Source organism: Ascaphus truei, chromosome 9 (assembly GCF_040206685.1).
Source record: "Ascaphus truei isolate aAscTru1 chromosome 9, aAscTru1.hap1, whole genome shotgun sequence".
NCBI classification, from domain to species: domain Eukaryota; kingdom Metazoa; phylum Chordata; class Amphibia; order Anura; family Ascaphidae; genus Ascaphus; species Ascaphus truei.
In genome coordinates, this window is record NC_134491.1 from 19,216,513 (window position 1) to 19,235,308 (window position 18,796).

Sequence of the window (18,796 nt, forward strand, 5' to 3'; positions counted from 1 at the left end):
GCTCTCTAATAAGGACAGGGTGGAAAATGGAAACATCAGCACTTTCCTTATTTACATTTGAATCTGGAGGGCGGATCATTCACCAGCTTTCCTGATGCCCCCTTGGTGCAGCAATACCGCGCCATATATCTTTGGGATAATTCTGATGCTGTTTTGTGAAGCAAATAGATTTTTTTTTAAATACCCCCAATAGGATGATATATGCAAATAAAGCAACCACAAGATGTTGCTCAATTGAACGATATCTGTAAAATCACTATTTCTGAATTAAAGTACTTCTACATCCGATGGGTATAACATGCAGATGCTATGTAGTCATTATGATACCTTGATTATATGGCCACATGAGTTGTCGTTTGTCTTCTATATGAAATGTATGAAAATAACGGATGATGGGTCTACACTGCTATTATATTACCTACATTTTATATAAGAACTTGCACCATATTAATGCATAGTAACAGATACTGATGTCAGGCAAAGGCATTTGGCCTATGTAATCTGCCCATTAATCACTATTTGCCGCACAAACATAGCATCTTCCAAATCTAAGAGTATTATTCAGTAATTGCTACCCCTCTGCAGTTCAAGTTGTGTCCGTCCCTGGCATTCTTGTTCTGATTGGCTGTTCCATTCATGCCCCTACTGTTTCAGTAATGAATAAGTTGTTTCCAGAATGGACACTTCTATGTACTTCACAGAAGCTTAAGCATGTGTTGACTGCATCATATACTATTTCAGGACCCCTCAGTTCAGTCCTTGAGAACAACCCACAGGCCACGTTTACAGGGGCAACACATACTCAAGAAAGTTACTTTGGTGGTAATTGGGGCTAGGTTACAAAATTCTACATATTGAAGCCCCATGTACAATGTTAGTCATTAAAGCAGTAATCCCTCCTTCTCAAAAGTTTTTGTTGTTATCACTACAATCGGAAGGGGTGGGTTTCCCAGGAATTAACCGCGCTGTTTTTAGCTCAGGGGACCATTTTGTCCCTGACATATTTACCTTTTTGTGTGTTGGAGTTTCTGGTCCCATTTGGGAAATCAATATGGCCTCCATCCACTCCAACGGGCCAATAGAAATCGGTAAGTGTCATTAAAACATGACATCGCGGCTTCCTATTGGATGATCTCGTCGCCCATCTTTCTTTTAATTTTTTTTTTACCAGCTCATAAAAAAGGTAAATGGAATCGTGGGATCCTCAGAGCTAGGAACTGCGCGGCTCAACTCGAACTTCCAGGAATTGGGGGTGGGGGATTGCTTCTTTATGATGCTTACACATCAAACATCTTAGAAAATACCTGGAATTTGCATGCTATATTTACTGAAGATTTTTTTCTTAAGGGAAAAATCACATCTTTCTGTGTTTCCCATGTTTGTCATTCTAATTATTTTGCATGTATTTTCATGTTCTCTTGTGACCATATTCATACAGTAGCTCATTGTGTGTTATTCATCAGACACATCCCCCCTGCACCAACCTAGCAGTAATCATGGCAAAAGGTGAACATCCCATCCCTGGTTTGATCAGTTGTTCTCATCATGCTGCAGCCACTGCAGTACAACCGGTAAGAACCAGAAAATTCATATAAGTATCTATCCTTGTATTACTTGATTCACTCATGTTTTTACTTTTACCATAAAAATTCTCATAACCCCATTTTTGCTTAATTTCCTTCTTTCCATCCCAGTTAAGAGATTTTAATCTGAATGTTGTCATGTAAGATAATAACGGAGTATTTAATATATGAAGAAAGGTATCATCTAAATGATTCCAAGTAATGGACTTCATGATTTCACTTTATATGCCGCTATGTATGTATGTATGTATGTATGTATATATTTATGTATATAGTGCCCACAGCTGTACTTGGCACTTTACAAGAGACACTATACAGTACAGGGAATTATAGTACAACTAGCTAAAGTGCCCGGCTTTGAACGGATTGAATTACTCTGGAGTCATAAAGCCCAGCTTTGCAGGTGTCTCCATCACTTCTCTCCCCCCCCCCCCCCCCATATCTCTTTCCCTCCCATCACTTTCCTTTAATACCTTATAATGTCCCCAGTTTTTTCCATCTCTGTCTCCTTCTTCAGCGTCCTTACTTTCTCCTCACGTGCCAACTGACTTCCTCTCTTTCTTGGTCTGCTTTCTATCTAAACCTTTTAGCTATAGACTCTTCTTATCTGCCACCAGGCTATGTGCATTATGATGTCACCAGGATGATGTCACGTGCCAGACACACAGTCTACTAGGTACAACATACGGAGGCTGTAATAACTCATAGAATGCACCCCCTACGGAATGTTCGAGAGGATCCAAACCATAAGCTCGCCTTATTTTGATACATAGAGTAATCATTCCAAGTTTGGGTGTGCATAATGAGACACACAGACGCACATTCTGAAAGATATAGTAGATAAGTGCAAAAAATAAGATCAGAAAATAGTAAAGGAAATGCCTGCCCGGAGAGTTTACAATCTATGTGGTATGATGAGAAACTTAGAGACTGCAGGTGAGGGAATAAGTGCAGTAGATGGCTGTCATTGGTAGGAGTGGCTGGGTGTGGGACAGTAGTCATGAGTCTAGGTATTGGAGCGTTTCATTCAAGGAGGGGGAAAGAAGGTGCTTGGCGTATACTGAGTGAGGGAGTTCCACAGGTAAGGGGCAGTGAGGGGAAAGGTTTTAAGGCGAGAGAGCAGTAGAGGTGAAAGAGGCGGAAAGGAGACGGTTATGGTTAGAGTGCAGGAAATGAGCGTTAAAGACATGAAAGTAACATTAGGAAAATAAGCCCTTGCCCCTAAGAGCTTACAATCAAAGTGGTAAGTAGGAAGAACGTACAGAGGAGGGGGAGGATGTAATTCTTAATGTTTTCCAGAGTCATTTCTAATCCTTTTTGCTTCTCTTCAATCAGCACAAACTTGCCCCCTGCCTTTTATCACACTTCTGTCGTACTGTATTTCTATGGAACTAGGAAATCGAAGGAGGAATGGGTTGTGCTAATCCAAGAGAAGCAGACAGAGTTTAATAATGAATTTCAGTGCTCTTCAGCCTCTCATACCTGATAGTTTCATAAGTGACATCACAAACAAAAGTTGTGTTTGTATATATATATATATATATATATAAAGCATTTTTAGAATAATTGTTGTTTTAATTGAAGGTAATCATAGCCCGTAAGTATCTATTTTTAAATTAGTTTCTTCTGAAAATCAATGAATGTTTAAATGTATCACTTCATATAATTTATTGCCCAAAGTTGCCAAACATGGCTTCTCCATTTTGGCTTTATTTTTGTTAAATAAATCATGACACGGTGTAATATGTCATGTGTTGTTGTTCATCTGAGGTTGTATTTACCTAATTTTAAGACCTGCTAAGGAACAGATAATACCAATCATGTCCTGATATGTAAAACCATAGAATTCAAAGAGGGTGTACTTTCTTTTTCACACAACTGTATGTCCTGGGCACAGAGTTATGTTGACAATACATGGTTACGTTAAATGAACAGAGGTTATACATTCAATTTACAGACATTTCAGGACAGTTATGAATAATATGAGTATGGGCGTATGCAACAGTTACAGACGAGATTAAAATGTGAGAGCTGAAGCCTTGAAAGAATTTAGCCTCGTGGTTATTTTTAGAGTCTCTGGTAGGTTGTTCCAGTTGTGAGGTGCACGATAAGAGGAGGAGCGACTGGATTTCTTGTTGAACCTTTAGGCCGTGAAGAGTCTTTTGGAGTTAGATCTCGGGTGATAAGTGTGATTGGGGTGAGGAGCTTGTTAAGATTATTCATAGCCAATTATTGACTATGGAGACATAGTATATGGCTCGGCACCTCAAACCCACCTTAGCAAACTTGACACCCTCTACAATTCAATTTGTCGTTTTGTTCTCCAATGCAACTACAACACACATCACTGCGAAATGCTCAAAGAACTAGATTGGTCATCACTCGAGTCTAGGCGCAAAGTTCACCTTTCCTGTCTTGCCTTTAAATTCTTTATGGGCAAGCTACCCAGCTATCTGAACATGCTCCCCACCCCTACCACATGCAGCACTTATCACCTGAGATCAGACTCCAAAAGACTGTTCATGGTCCCAAGGCTCAACAAAGTATCCGGACGTTCCTCCTTCTCTTACCGTGCACCCCAAAACTGGAACAACCTACCAGAGACTCTCACATCCACCACCAGTTTAAATTCTTTCAAATCTAAGGCGGTCTCACATTTTAATCTGGTCTGTAACTGTTTCATACGCACATAATATATATTTTCTTTAACTGTGCATGCAATGTCTTGTATATAATGTATACCTGTTCATTTAATTAACTGTATTTGTAACCATGTATTATTTGTCTTAGCTCTATGCCCAGGACATACTTGAAAACGAGAGGTAACTCTCAATGTATTACTTCCTGGTAAAATATTTTATAAATAAATAAAATAGATAGGCAGATGAAGGCTCCACTTAAGTATAACAAATATAAGGGATTCTATGGGCAGTGTTTGTCCGTTAAAATGATCCAATTCAGGAAAATAGGTGTAATCCCCTGTGTATGATCTCACACACTGTTACACTGCCCCGTGGCAAGTTCCTCTCCAATGTGACGGTAATGGACATGAGAGCAGCCAATAATAGCTGTGGAAAAGGAGGCACTACGAGGAGAGGAGCCTCTATGAAAGGGTGGCAGCCATGTTGGGGAAGATCAGCATGGACCTGAATGGTACCAGGTTTTTTCGAGGTCTGCCGAGAGTGCATGTGGTGACCGGAGCTGAGAGCTACCGTTTCTGAATGGACCAGAGATCAAGCACCTCTGGAGGGGAGAGATCAGTCAATCCGCGCTCGTGCTTCCTAAAATGACGATCTTGAAGTAGATGTACTCTTCCCCTTTTGATGCTGCTGTAACGTGAAGGCACCCCTCCTTCACCAACATCCACTGTGGAGAAGCTCCAACGACGGATTAACCATGCAAAAACAAAGGTACAGAAGCGCACCAAGGGTAAAGGATGATATATTTAAAAATACAATAACAATTGCAAGTAGTAACTTACATGTGAGGTAAAATTATCCAGTAGTAAAGGTACAGGAACGTCTGACACAAGCTGATGCAGGACCCAAGGGTAGACGCCGAGCTAACAGATCAGTCCCGCGCGCTGGGACCAACTGGCTCTGCAATACTCCGATGTTACTTCCGGGTTGCGTCCTTTCGCAATACCCGTAAGGAGTAGTCCACCGCGATCGCCGTGTCTCTACAGCTGGAACACTACCCACGTTGGAGCTGGCTAGATGAAAGCAACTCAAGGCTCCGTGGGAAGGTCAGTGGCAACTGAACAGCTGAAGTGTCTGTCCTATACAGTAATGGCTCCGCAACGCGTTTCACACACTCTGGTGCTTCGTCTAGAGGGGACCCTCAACGGCTATAAAGATACAGTGGTACCGAAGCACCCTTTTTGAAGAACATTTCTGCAACAGGTTCAGTACATCACGAGCTCCCACAGTGCACCTTCATAAGTCAATATATCCAGGGTTGGGTGGCTACTACACCATTGACACTGACTCACACCCTCCCAAGCACTATTTGGGGATAATGTTATATTTGTGTACAGTGTGTAGTGATCCTTTGCTGAGGATCACAAGGTGCCTGACTTTAATACTTATTGGTAAACTAGTTGACTTACCACCACTGTGTTTGTGTTATTCCTGCCGTCTGACTGTTGGCCACGTGTGACCCAGTAAGTAGTTAATAGGGACTCAGACCCCAGTCTCAGCGATAGTTGTAAGTCTGAGAGCTAAATGTAGAGTGGTGACATTGAAGGCACTGCTGAGATTTATGTTTTTGATTTACCTAGTGTGGTACACACCATACGTTTCCCAGTTGTACGGTCAGACATTGGCATAGTTACAGAAGTCATTAAGACGGTCACCCCACAACGCTTCTGCCACCATTTTATCTTGCTTCAGGTGATGGGCCTGAATTCAGGAGAAAATATTATGCTACAATAATAAAACTGCATATGTATTGTGCATGTGTGAGGAAGATATTGACCCCACCAAGGTGCCTTATAGGACTGCGGGGAGGGATCAGGATATGTGGGATGTAAACCTACCACGCGCCCTAGCAATGTATCTGCACTCACCATAGTAGATAAGGTCCAAGAGTTCCTAGCTAAAGAGGGGCCACAATGGAACAGTTCCGTAGTGAGATGTACCCTGAATTACCCACTTCCTCTATGGGATAAGCCCTCGATAAACCCCAGGCCCTTATGATTAATGAAAAAATCCATGCACTCCACAGGAGGGAATAATTACTATAGGAGGCTATGAATTTTCTCAGGAGTAAGCCCAACTCCCCATAGTGAGCATGACTTTGAACGTTGGATAGAGCAGGCCACGCAGATGGTGCAGGAATGGGGGGGTTCAGACCAAGATAAGAAGGCCCAGGTAGCAGAAAGCCTAAAGTGTCCCACATTAGCCATAGGAAGGGCTGTTGGAGAACGAAATGTGGTTGGCCCCCCTAGTGAATACCTGAGGGCGTTAGAAAATACATTTGGTGCCATGGAAAGCAGAGAACTATATTTTAGAGTCCGCGGAATGTACAAGCATGAAGATTAGTTTTTGCGCAGACTGGATGGGACCTTACTGAAGGTACTGAGAAATAAGGGTATCACCCCTGATCGGGTGGACTGGGCCGGGGAAGAACAATTGATCAGAGGGTTCCCATATCGCAATTTAATGACCCTCTATTTGCGACTCCTAGAACAGAAAGAGTCTCCCCCAAAGTTTCCAGAGCTACTACGAGAAATACAGAATGAGGAAGAACAGGTGGTGCTGTGGCCGCAAGGGGGTCTGCTAAGAGCATAGCAGCTGCTAGCCAATGGGGATCAGGCGATAGTGCAGCTGGGGGAAGGACTGATACGGTTTATGACCCCTGATAGGCCAAGTGAAGAACGGCCGAGAAAGGGAGCCCACAGACGAGGCAGAGAGATTGATGAATTGGAGAGGTGGCTAATGCGAATAGCCGGGGAGAAGCACGATGGTCACCCCATAAAGAGCAAAACCCCAGGTGGTGGAGGAAGCCATGGAGAAATCCAGATCCCAAAACCGTAGGTCTCGATTTCTGTTATAGATGTGGCGAAGAAAGACACTGCCAGTCAGTGCAGGAACAGAGAGAATCTACCTCGGGTAGTGAAGCAATTCATCCGCTCTCATTCTGCCTCGGGAAACAACCTAGGGACCCAGTGACAGAGCATACTGGGCCCCGGGTGCAGAACGGCTCCATTCGGACAGCACGAGCAAGAGATCATTCTTCTTCACACTTGCCCAGAGGACTATTGGGGCTCTAAGTGCGATTGAAAACGAAGATTGAGGGACAAGTATGCAACGTCCTCTTGGATAGTGGATCACAAGTATCCATCATCTTCAAGCCTTGGTAAGATCGGTACCTAAAACACCTGCAGTTGCAACCATTGGAGGGATTGATTGTGTGGGGCTTCAGTGACGCCAGCTACCCTTATGTAGGGTATGTAGTGGTGAAGCTTGTTTCCCAATAAAGTAACTGGAATTGAGTGACTATTGATGGTGGTAGCCTCCTATGCCCTGAAGTCTGCAGCAAAAAATAAACTGGGACCACAATTGGCACAAATGAAAATATTTTTGGACAATTAGCAAAATGGTGCCATACCATTGGGGGAAATGATTATGGTCGGGCATTGACCATCCATCCCAAGGCAAAACATAGAAGGGACCACAGTCATGAGATAGTCCACCCCATGGAGGATACTCTGTAGAGACTACTCGTAAAGACCAGAGTGCTGTCCATACAGAAAAAGAAAATGGAGTAGAAGTAAGGAATAAGACTGCTCATGATGTGTGGATACGAAGAGGCACAGTGGTAGCTCACCTGTATAGTGCCGAAGTGATGGGCCCCGCAGGGACTAGAAAATTCCAGGGGAAAAGATTGACCCCGGCTATGTTTAATATTGGAAAAAGTCTTGCTCCAGAACACTAGAAGAAACGGCTGCAAGAAAAAAAGGACTCGTAGGCCAGAGGTTTTCTCCACTCAAGAATGGGATGTAGGAAAGCCCATTGTGTGGAACACTAGATTCGACTTCATGATACTTGCCCTTTCAGGGAAAGGTCCTGGAGAGTTGCCCGGGCTGATGTGAGACGACACCTCCAGGAATTAATGGGGGCTGGTATAATCTCCAAGTCCTGGAGCTCATATGCATCACGCGTAGTGGTGGCCTGGACGAAAAATGGAACGGTAAGAATGTGCATTGATTATTGCACACTGAACAAAAGGACCGCTCCAGATCAATATACCATGCCTCGTATAGAGGATGCATTGGAATGCCTCACCGAGAGCAAATTGTTTCCGGTCTTGGACCTCTGCAGCGGATATTACCAGATCCCTATTTGCAAGCAAGATAATGAAAAGACTGGTTCTACCAATTTGAGCACATGACTCGAGGAGTGTCAGGGTCCCCAGCTACTTTCCATAGACTAATGGAACGTGTGGTAGGGGATATGAATCTATTAGAAGTTTTGGTATACCTGGATGACCTAATAGTATTTCTGAAAACCTTGGAGAAACACGAGGCCCACTTGATGAAGGTACTAGATCGGTTGAGCGTGAGGGGACTAAAAATATCACTGGACAAGTGTCAGTTCTGCCGGACGTCCATCGCATATGTTGTACACATTGTTTCTGAAAAAGGAGTTGCCACTGATTCATTCAAATTAGAGACATCCTGGCCAAGGCCCAAGCAATTACCAGAATTGCTTTCTTTTCTGGGGTTCTGCGGATATTACAGGCATACCACACATTGAGCTGTGCCTGCTTTTTCTACCAGTGTAGCTAATGTATGTATTAGTGCCATACATTTGCCATAACTCTTCTGGCTGGGGAATACATTAACCCCTACATACCCAGTTTCAAACACACCTAGGATTAACCATCTATCCTGGTGACTGGGTTTGATTTCATTACCCTGATTTTACCATTTACATCTTATAACAACGGGCTGTACTTCTTGTAGTACCTATCTAGTAATATTTGGAGTCGCAGTGCCACGATTATTGTTCATGGCTACTGGCAGACCAAGCTAGGGTTTATTTTTGTGGCCGTTGTGTTTATTATGTATTCAGGATATGTGCACTGATACTTAACATTTGAGTTTTACACCTCTGGTTACTCTTACAGGTGTTTCATTATACCCACCTGTTTTGATTGCAGGACACTCCTGTTGAGTGTTCCTGTCATCTTTATCGTTGATCCAGAACCTGGCATAACATGTTCAGAATTTAGGATCCTACCATTTAATACTCGTTTTAATCCCCAATATTTTAATAGTGTTTTTTTCATATCTCACCCATTAGATGTATCTGAGTGCCCAAAATTAGGTTTCTTTTCTCTGTTTGTTGCTTCGTAATTAAGGGCAGGTGAAAAGAATTGGCCTTGCCATGGGGGTGTAACAGAGATGGGTGCTGTACACACGGTCTCCAAAGTGGAAAAGGAAGTGAGGGGGAATGTGGGTAAAGGGAATAGTCTTGGGACAGACTATCTGGAAACCAACGGGGGGAGGGCAAAATAGCCCATTCTGAGAAGAATCTCAGAGGTTGCTGTAGCAACTCACTGGCTACATGCTCACAGTCAGAAAGGGCAACATATTGATACATCACACAGGCACGGTGTGTGTGTGTGGTACAAATGCATGCAGTTGAACTTAAGGAGCTGACAAGCAGAAGGGGGGTCAAACAGAAATGCGATTCTTGTTCCATGACACTCCCCGTCTGGTATCTGGAGATACCACTATATAACTGGAATATGTGGAACATATGTGCAATGCATGACAAAGATAACATCGTATTTACAAAACAATGCGAAAGTCCGTGTCCACACAAGGATGTGATACTGGCCGGTATCACTGGCTTCAAAGTCCCTTGGCAAAGGTTCTTTGGCAAAGGATGCCAAGTGGATGCACCGGTCCAAGTTAGCTGGGTGCACCACAATGTCTTTTGCAAAAGTCTCTGGTCTTGTTTCTTCTTAGATTTGTGAGAGAACAGTCCTTTTATCTCTGTAGTTTTCTCTACAGAGGGCATCACCTTGTGGATGTGCCAGTCGTGATAGTCTGTCACTCCATCACCTCGGGTTTGATGGAAGGTAATGGCCTCTGGTTCCTTGTGAATCAGCACTCCTGGAAGACTGTCTGACAAGTCTGGCCCAATACGTAGGGCGTCGTTTGGAGAGGCTTCCTGGTGCTGAGCATTGGAGCTGAACGTTGCCCAGATCTGACCGGGTTTCTGATGGTGGTGGACAGAATATGGAAGGTACCGACATTCTTCACCTTCCTTCAGTGAGGGTGCTGGCTTTGCGTGGCCGCTAAGGAATGTCTTCTGGATGAAGGCCAAAAAATTATGTTTGGTCTCCGGTTTCCTTTGTAGGTCGCAGCGGAACGAAGTGAGCCTAGAGATGGCATGTACTCTGTTGTTTGGGAGGCGTCTTTTTGGTGAACGGAATGGTAGCGGGGTCACCCAACTGCCCAATCTGTCCTCGAAGAGCTCCTTATCCATTAACTTCTGGAATTCTCCATCTTCCATCGATGGTGCTTGTTTGTTAACGTCCCTTGTTGTCTGGAACGCTGTGCACCCTAGGTCATCGGAACGTTTCTCTTGCACGAGAACGTCTCCACGTATTTTGGTGAAACGCCTTTGTGTCTCTTTGTTAACTGGCGTCAGGAGGTTATTTTCTCCCTGGACATGACGAAGAACCGTCTCTTTTGTCCTTGTAAATCCTTTTGTGGAATGTCTCTGCGACTGTCTCTTTTGAGACGTTTGAGAGGACAGTCTTTTTGCCCCTGTGGCTTCACCTGCAGGGCGCAATCTTCTGCGGCCATGCCAGCTGTGGCGGTTGGCTGCTTTGCCACTTGGTATTTTGCGGAGAGGAATGGCTGTACGTCTTAGCTGTGCCATTGCTCGCAGGAGGACCGTCCGATTGTTAATTGTCTTTTGGACGATCCCTTTGTCGGGCACCTTCAGGAGGTTACCTTCTTCCTTCAGTGGAGTCGACTCATCATCCTTAGTTGTCTGAACTACTAAGCATCCTAGGCCATTGTCACATCCGCCTGATGTGAAGATGATTTTGTTGATCTCAGGGGTATGACCTTGTCTCTTCTCACTTGGCCCTCCTGTCACTTGGAGATGGCCAAGACATGGTTCAGAGAGGCATGTGTGTCCGCATTCTGTTATCACCATTCTGCGGGCGTCAACATAGTCTGGTCCGTGCCCTTTGTCAGTACACACGTTGCCCACTATCACCCATCCTAAGTCAAGTCTTTGGGCGTAAGGTGCGTTGTGGGGTCCGTTACGCTGTTTACGGACTTTGTGCACCCTCAAGATGTCCCTACCGAGCAGCAGCAAGATCTTGGCACCTTGTTCTACCGGCGAGATGTAGTTGACTATTCCTCTGAGGTGCGGGTGATGGCGTGCCACATCTGGTGTGGGAATTTCGTCACTGTTTGCAGCCATGTGGTTGCACTCGATGAGTGTGGGGAGAGCTATCTTCACTCTGTTATCCACTGAACGTATGACGTAACCGCTTGCTCTTCTCCCTGTTGTCTCAGTTGACCCTGCACAGGTTCTGGGGGTGTAGGGTGAGGTATTGTCTTGTGAGTTGAATAAGTTGAAGAATTCCGTCTTCGCCAATGATCTGTTACTTTGATCGTCGAGGATTGCATACATCCGAATAGCCTTCTCAGGTTGTCCCTGGGGGTGCACTGTGACAAGGCATATTTTGGAGCAGGATATTTTGTCACTTCCTTTTCCGCAAACCTCGGTGCACTGAGCCGTGACAGATGTTGGCTCTCCTTCTCCTTCCTCCCCGCCATGCTCCGCTATGGAGGATGGGTTGTTGAGTTGGTGGAGTGTCAGCACTTCTGGATGTAGAGATGTTACGTGCTTGTCACTTTTGCACACGACACATTTGATGTCTTCTTTACAGTCTCTGGCTAGGTGAGTTGTGGAATCGCAGCACCTGAAGCAAACTCTGAATTCTCTGAGTAACTTCTTGCGTTCCTCTAGGGACTTCATCCTGAACCCAAAGCATCTGTTAAGTGGGTGTGGCTTCTTGTGTATGGGACATTCCCTGTTTGGGACCCTTGGTTTCTCGTCTCCAGCGACCGACTGATCTGGAGTAGTTTGGGTCGTGGGAGACACGTCCGTCCTGTGGACCGAGATGGGTGTTTGAGTGTTACCGTATCTCGCCACTGGTCTCTCATTCCTCAGGCTGCTTGCACTGTGTGTGGTTTGCACACCCAAGATGAAACTGGGATCGTTCCTTGTTCTTGCCGCTTCGCAGATGAAGCTCAAGAAGAATGAGAAGGGAGGGAAGGCGACTTGCTTCTCCCTTTTGTATTTTGAGCCTTGTGAAATCCATCTTTCTTGGAGGTTGTAGGGTAGCTTCTCCAAGATGGGTCTCACTGCGCGAGCTGAGTCTAGGACGTTGAGATCTGTCAAGGAATGTTCTTTTCCTGCAAACTCCAACTCTTGCAGCAGGTCCCCGAGCTCTCGTAACTTCGAGTAGTCTTTAGCTGTGATCCTGGGAAAGCTGTCGACTCTCTTGAAGAGCGAATCTTCGACTGCTTCGGGGCTACCGTAGCATTCTTCTAGCCTTTCCCATACTAGGTCGAGACCTACTTGGGGTTGGTTCGCGTTTGCCGTCCCAAGTCTCTTTGCGTGCTCCCTGGATTCATTTCCCAGCCATTTGGATAGCAGGTTGAGCTCTTCCCTTGCTGAGAAGCCCAGGCTCTTGATTGCGTCCTTGAACGTGAACTTCAACATCCGGTAGTTCTCAGGACGGTCGTCAAAGTTGGTGAGTCCTGTTTGCACCATGTCACGCCGGATCAAGTACTTGGCCATGTCTGTCAGGCCTGAGGCATCGGCGTGTTGGTCGTGTTCTGAGGTAGTTGCTGGGAGGGTCCATGCGGTTGCCTCTTCCTTGGCGTGGATGCATGGTGACTGCTGGTCAGTGTGAGGGGCTGTGTTTTCCCTTGTGGGTGTACCTGGATTGCGAGCCTGTTGTAGTGCATCCGTGTGCGCGCTGGCGTGTGGATCACTGTTGCGGCTGTGGCTATCCCAGGTAGCGTGTACCCTTGAAGGAATAGCGTCTTCTCCACGTGGACCTAGCAAGTCTTCGGTGTCTGTGGAGTCACTCCTGTCGTGTTGAGATGTTGCGCTGGTGTTTACACTGAAGAGGCTCCTTACGTAGTCTTCGGTGCGTTGGACTGGATCCTCTGAGGCTATCCGTCTGTATTGTTGCTCCTCGCCGTCCTGTAGCGCGGCTGCTTCTAGGACTTCAGCTTGGGCTATGGCGGCGGCGGCTTCCTTCTCTTGATTAAGTGCCTCTAGTTCCGCATCAAATTCGGCTTTCCTACGCGTAATGGCGGCGGCGGCAGCAGCGGCGGCAGTAGCGGTGGCTGTCTGCTCCTCTTCTATGCGCACTCTTTCTGCCTTTACGGCTGCCTCTCTCCTACCATATTCGGCCCTGGCACGTGCGGCCTCTGCGGTGGCTCGCGCTTTGGTAGCGCTTGCGTTGGACGCGTTAGATTGCGCTGATCTTGCTGACCTTGACGAGTGCCTGGATGTGCTGGAGCGCTGCGATGCGGTCTCCAGGAGGAGCTCTTTTCTCTCGCTTTGGGCGTCCGTGATGGCGGTCTGCACAATGCCATCACGTACCAGGTCAATTGCCTTTTGCAGGTTGCGTTCCCGCGTGCTGTTTTCTGTGTTAGTTCTTGTCAGATAGGTGAAATATGCCTGTGACAGCGTTACGTAACGTCTATGGCATGACTTAATCTGAGTAATCGTTGTTTCTTGATCGCAAGCACTTGCGACATTACCTATTTCACGATCAGTTTCCTCCCAGGCCTTCTCTAATTTTTCGCGGTGTGCGTCAATGTCAGCCTCATATTTTTCTCGGGCCTTTTGTGTCCATGTGACTGTCCGTTTAGGCCTTGTCTGCCTGCGCCTGTTGCAGTTGTGCAGCGGTCTCTGTGCCTGAGTGGTCACTCTCCTGCATGATGTCTTGGGAGGATCTGAGTTCTGCCATGCTGTAGGTGTGTGTAGGCCTTTAGCCAATGCGTGTGGTGTGTGGCGTGCGGTCTGTTACCTGCGTCAGCGATGGATGACTGTCTCAGTGCTGGTAGGTGTCCTGCAGTGGTAAGCATAGGGGTAGCTGTACTTACAGGTGTCCGGTGGCTCTGACCCGTGTCCTGGCGGTGTCCGGTGGCGTGGCGCTGGCCGTGGGGACGTGCGCAGGGTTAGGTGAGATGGTAATAACTCACTGTGAAGGTGTGCAGAGGGTGGACTCAAAGAGAGAAAAGAGCATTAAAAGTTCTGTGTATGATGCACTTGTCTGACTGCAGTGTTGTAGCCTGGTGTAAAGACTGCTTGGCTCTGTGTGCAGTGTAAGCTGCTTGCTTGTACTGCTGCAGAAGTGGTGTAAACTGCTTGCTATTTGTAAGGCTTTGCTGTAGAAAGTCTGTGCTCTTTGGTATAAAGCCTGCTGCTCTGTCTGGTAGTGTAAAGCTGCTTGCTTGTCCTGGGGTGCAGAGACTATTCTGAATAGCATAGGGGTTGTGAGTAGCAGTTCCTGTGTGTGTCCCCAAGACACACGGTCTTCTTTTCACTATTCTGGACCCAGGGTCATGTCTAGGGTATGAATGAACACAGATAGCTTCAACTCAGCCCCCTTTTGAAAGCACACCAAGTCCTGTTATATTTTCTTTGCTTTATTAGGAAAGGAGCAGTATATACAGGCACTTGTGGATGTAATGGTGTTGTGAGAGTGCTTCTCTATAGGTGCTTCGTAATTAAGGGCAGGTGAAAAGAGTTGGCCTTGCCATGGGGGTGTAATAGAGATGGGTGCTGTACTCACGGTCTCCAAAGTGGAAAAGGAAGTGAGGGGGAATGTGGGTAAAGGGAATAGTCTTGGGACAGACTATCTGGAAACAAACAGGTGGAAGGGCAGAATAGCCCATTCTGAGAAGAATCTCAGAGGTTGCTGTAGCAACTCACTGGCTACATGCTCACAGGCAGAAAGGGCAACATATTGATACATCACACAGGCACGGTGTGTGTGTGTGTGGAACAAATACATGCAGCTGAACTTAAGGAGCTGACAAGCAGAAGGTGGGTCAAACAGAAATGTGATTCTTGTTCCATGACAATGTGCTTCATGTAGATTACAGCCTAGATGGGGTTGGAGCCATACTGTATCAGGAGCACCCTAAGGGGCTGAGACCTGTGGCATTTCTGAGTCGGGATTGGTACCTTCCCGTGCACAAACTGGAATTCTTGGCGTTGAAATGGACATTAGTGGACAAGCTGCACGACTATCTGTATGGAGCCACCTTTTGAGTGCACACAGACAACAACCCACTTACCTCCATTTTATCATCAGCAAAGTTTGATGCCACTGGTCAAAGGTGGGTAGTGGCCTTGGCTACCTACAATTTAAGCCCAAAATAAAGACCAAGGAAACAAATGATTAATGCCGACGCCCTGACCTAAATTCACAGGGATGCTCAAGATATGCATGGGCATTGGGAACAAATTGCCGCAGCTGGAGGGCATTGTACAAGCAAATTAAGGTACCAAGACAGATCACAACTGCAAATCTAAACAGAGTGGCTGACAGTCTGGGGATATCTCCCTCTGTGGTACCCCTAGTATACTTTCACCTGGCAGAATTGACTATGGAGTGGTTACCCAACCTAAGCCAACAGGATCTATTACAAGCTCAACGGACATACCCCGGTTTGAATGAAGTGAGGTCAGGCTTGAGGGACCAGAAATCGGCCAAGACGGTCATTGGAAGGCACCCTAAATGTCGACTCCTTGTAAAGTAAAGGACTAATCTGCTGATCAAGAGCAGGGTGATGTTCAGTCACCAAGAAGTCACAACACACCGTAACTAAACAACTGGTGCTTCCTTACAAGTATAGACAGGTGGTGGTACTATATTCTTTCCATGACTATCATGGCCACCTGGACACAGACAAGACATTGGGATTAGTGAAAGATCGATTCTATTGGCCCCAAATGGCTCGCGGTGTCAAAGAATATTGCAAGAACTGTGGAAGGTGTGCCCAGAAAGACTTTGCCTATGAGGGCCGCACCATTGACAAACATCACCAGCAGTGTACCACTGGACTTTGTCTGCATGGACTTCCTGTCCTTAGAGCCCGACCGCAAGAATACCAATAATATCCTAGTGGTCATGGACCATTTCACCCGGTATGCTCAAGCATTCCCTACTACTACAGTCGCAAAGCTGCTGTGGGACAAGTACTTGGTCCATTATGGATTGCCAGCTAGGATACATTCCGGTTAAGGGTGGGATTTTGAAAGCTGGCTCATAAAGGAATTATTGCATATCTGTGGAATAAAGAAATTAACGTCTTACCATCCACAGGGGGGTCCACAACCCGAATGATTAAACAGGACCCTATTGAATATGATGCGCACATTAAATACTGAAGGGAAGAAACAATGGAGTCCACATGTGCACCTCTTCGTGCATGCGTATAAATGCACCACGAAGGACTCCACAGTGTATTCGCTGTCCTACCTGAAGTTTGCACGAGAAGTCCAATTACCTGTTGACCTATGTTTTAGAGTGGCGGCAGTTGGCACATCCCCGACCACATACATGCACTATGTACAGAGGCGCAAGGAATGTTTGCAAGAAGCATACTGGCTGGCCACTACTGCTGCTGATATGAATAATCGGAGCAATAAAGCCATTATGAAGGAAAAGTATACGAACAAGAGTTACAAGCGCAGAAACGAGTCCTTATCCGCAGTCTGTGTATACCCGGTAAGCACAAAATAGCAAATCGCTGGTAGTAGAGAAACTACAAGGACTTCCAGTATATCGAGTAAGGCTCGAAATGGTAAGTGCTCCAGTGAAGAACCTACAACAGAATCATGTTCTGCCAATAGGTCAGTTAGTATGATGTCCTAAGAGAGAAAGTATTCCATGAATATCAAATCAATCTAGGAGAAGTGATTGACTAAACAGAGGACAGGGTCCTGGGAATAGCCCACCAAGCCACTGTAGGCAGCATAGGGATGAGCTGTCAGATCAGGATGAGGGATACAAAGAAGGGAGAATGTTAGGTCATCTATCAAATATCCTGGATAAAGAAGAGCGGCATCTTCCTCGAGGTGTCCCCCATGCGACCAGCAGGGCCGCAGGATAGAGAAAGATGTTTTTGAGTTGGACTATGAGGCAGAGGAATTCACCTGCGTGGGTCCCATTGAACAGGACAGCAAAGCTGAAGATGCCATAGTTATGGATAGTTGCAAGCCCCCCTCAAGTTTAGGGTTCGCAGAACACAATTCACCAGTACCATGTGGATGCTCTGAAAATCTGAAAAGCAAGGAAAGATAACTCCCGGTGAGCAGTTATGGAATGACTGGGGAAAAGTTGGAAGTATATTAAAACTGTGATATTCAGTAAGACAGAACTGATGCAGAGAACATGACCGTAGTTTGCTTTTGAAATGACACTGGCCTAGGCAGGTACAACATGGGCTTACTTTTATATTTGGTTTAACCTGCAATCCTGGGTTCTCGTTTTAAAAAAAATAAAATGTTTTACATAAATAAAACTGAGGGGTCCTTCGGTGTTAAACTGAGGTATGTTTAAATCCGCGCTCGTGCTTCCTAATCAGTGAGGCATGTATAACCCTGGCGGACCCCTTGGTTTTCGTGCCACTTACAGCTTTCGGTGTTGATGCTTTTTTTTTTTTTAAGCTACCAACAGAAAATCAAAATGGCTGCCAAACCGCCCGCAGGTCAATATGTTCCTATTTGTTGATACTGGCAGTCAAGTTGAATTTTACATGGAGTCCCGGAACCGAAAACTGTAAGCTGAAAATAACACTGTTCAACTCCAGAGGGCCCCATGGTTCCAATTATGTATAAAAAAAAATCCATTTACAATTTGGCAGTACTGCGGCTCTTAGCATCGCCCTAGTTGTTATGCTTCTGGTTGGCGTCTTGTACTTTATTTGGTGATATTGTTTGAATATCTTGTAAAGGGAGACGTATTGGTCTAACACAGGAGTGGCCAACTCCAATCCTCAAGGGCAACCACATGGCCAGGTATTAGGGATATCCCTGCTTCAGCACAGGTGGCTCAGTCGTTGACAGACACTGATTGAGCCACCTGTGCTGAAGCAGAGATATCTTTAAAACCTGACCTGTTGGTATCAGGAAACATACAGAGTTTAGTTTGAAATATCTGTTTGTGCCTTATGCTATTTTCCAAGGTGACACGAATGACACAATGTATTATTTGCTCATGTATAATTAGTTAACCTAACAAATATCCCACGTTACTGGTTTGCACAAGTCTGTACGTAGCGCGCACACATTAGAAATAACTAGACCGCATACGATGCGTGTTACAATCACCACAACTCTGTTTTCTTTTAAATAAAGTATCTTAAAGGACATTTATAGAGCAGCCCCTACTGTGTGTACACTGTACAGGATACTGTTAGGCATGTAAACCTGCCCTGATCCTCTTTCGGGAATATGGTACCTGAAACAGTTTGCCTCATGTTGGGGGTCTGTGTAAATAGGCAGAAAACAACAAATGACGAGTTAAGGGACCTTTTCATCTTGCATCTTAGGCCCCTTTTAGTCCCATTCATTTAAATGGAGCAGATCTCATCCCAGCATCAGCACAGGCGGCTCAGTGGAAGGCTGAGCCACTGA

General features: G+C 45.7%; 1 protein-coding gene across 25 annotated transcripts in view; it reads left to right on the forward strand.

Annotated features, from left to right (window-relative positions):
* GPHN (gephyrin) overlaps positions 1–18,796 on the forward strand; it is a 295,598-nt gene that overhangs the window by 168,634 nt on the left and 108,168 nt on the right. For 18 of the 25 annotated variants that reach the window (XM_075613550.1, XM_075613538.1, XM_075613539.1 and 15 more), the window contains one exon: positions 1,464–1,571. The exons of the other annotated variants lie outside the window; for them this stretch is intronic. In XM_075613550.1, coding sequence (XP_075469665.1) covers positions 1,464–1,571 — 108 coding nt within the window. The remainder of the gene's footprint in view (positions 1–1,463; positions 1,572–18,796) is intronic. 25 annotated transcript variants of the gene reach the window in all.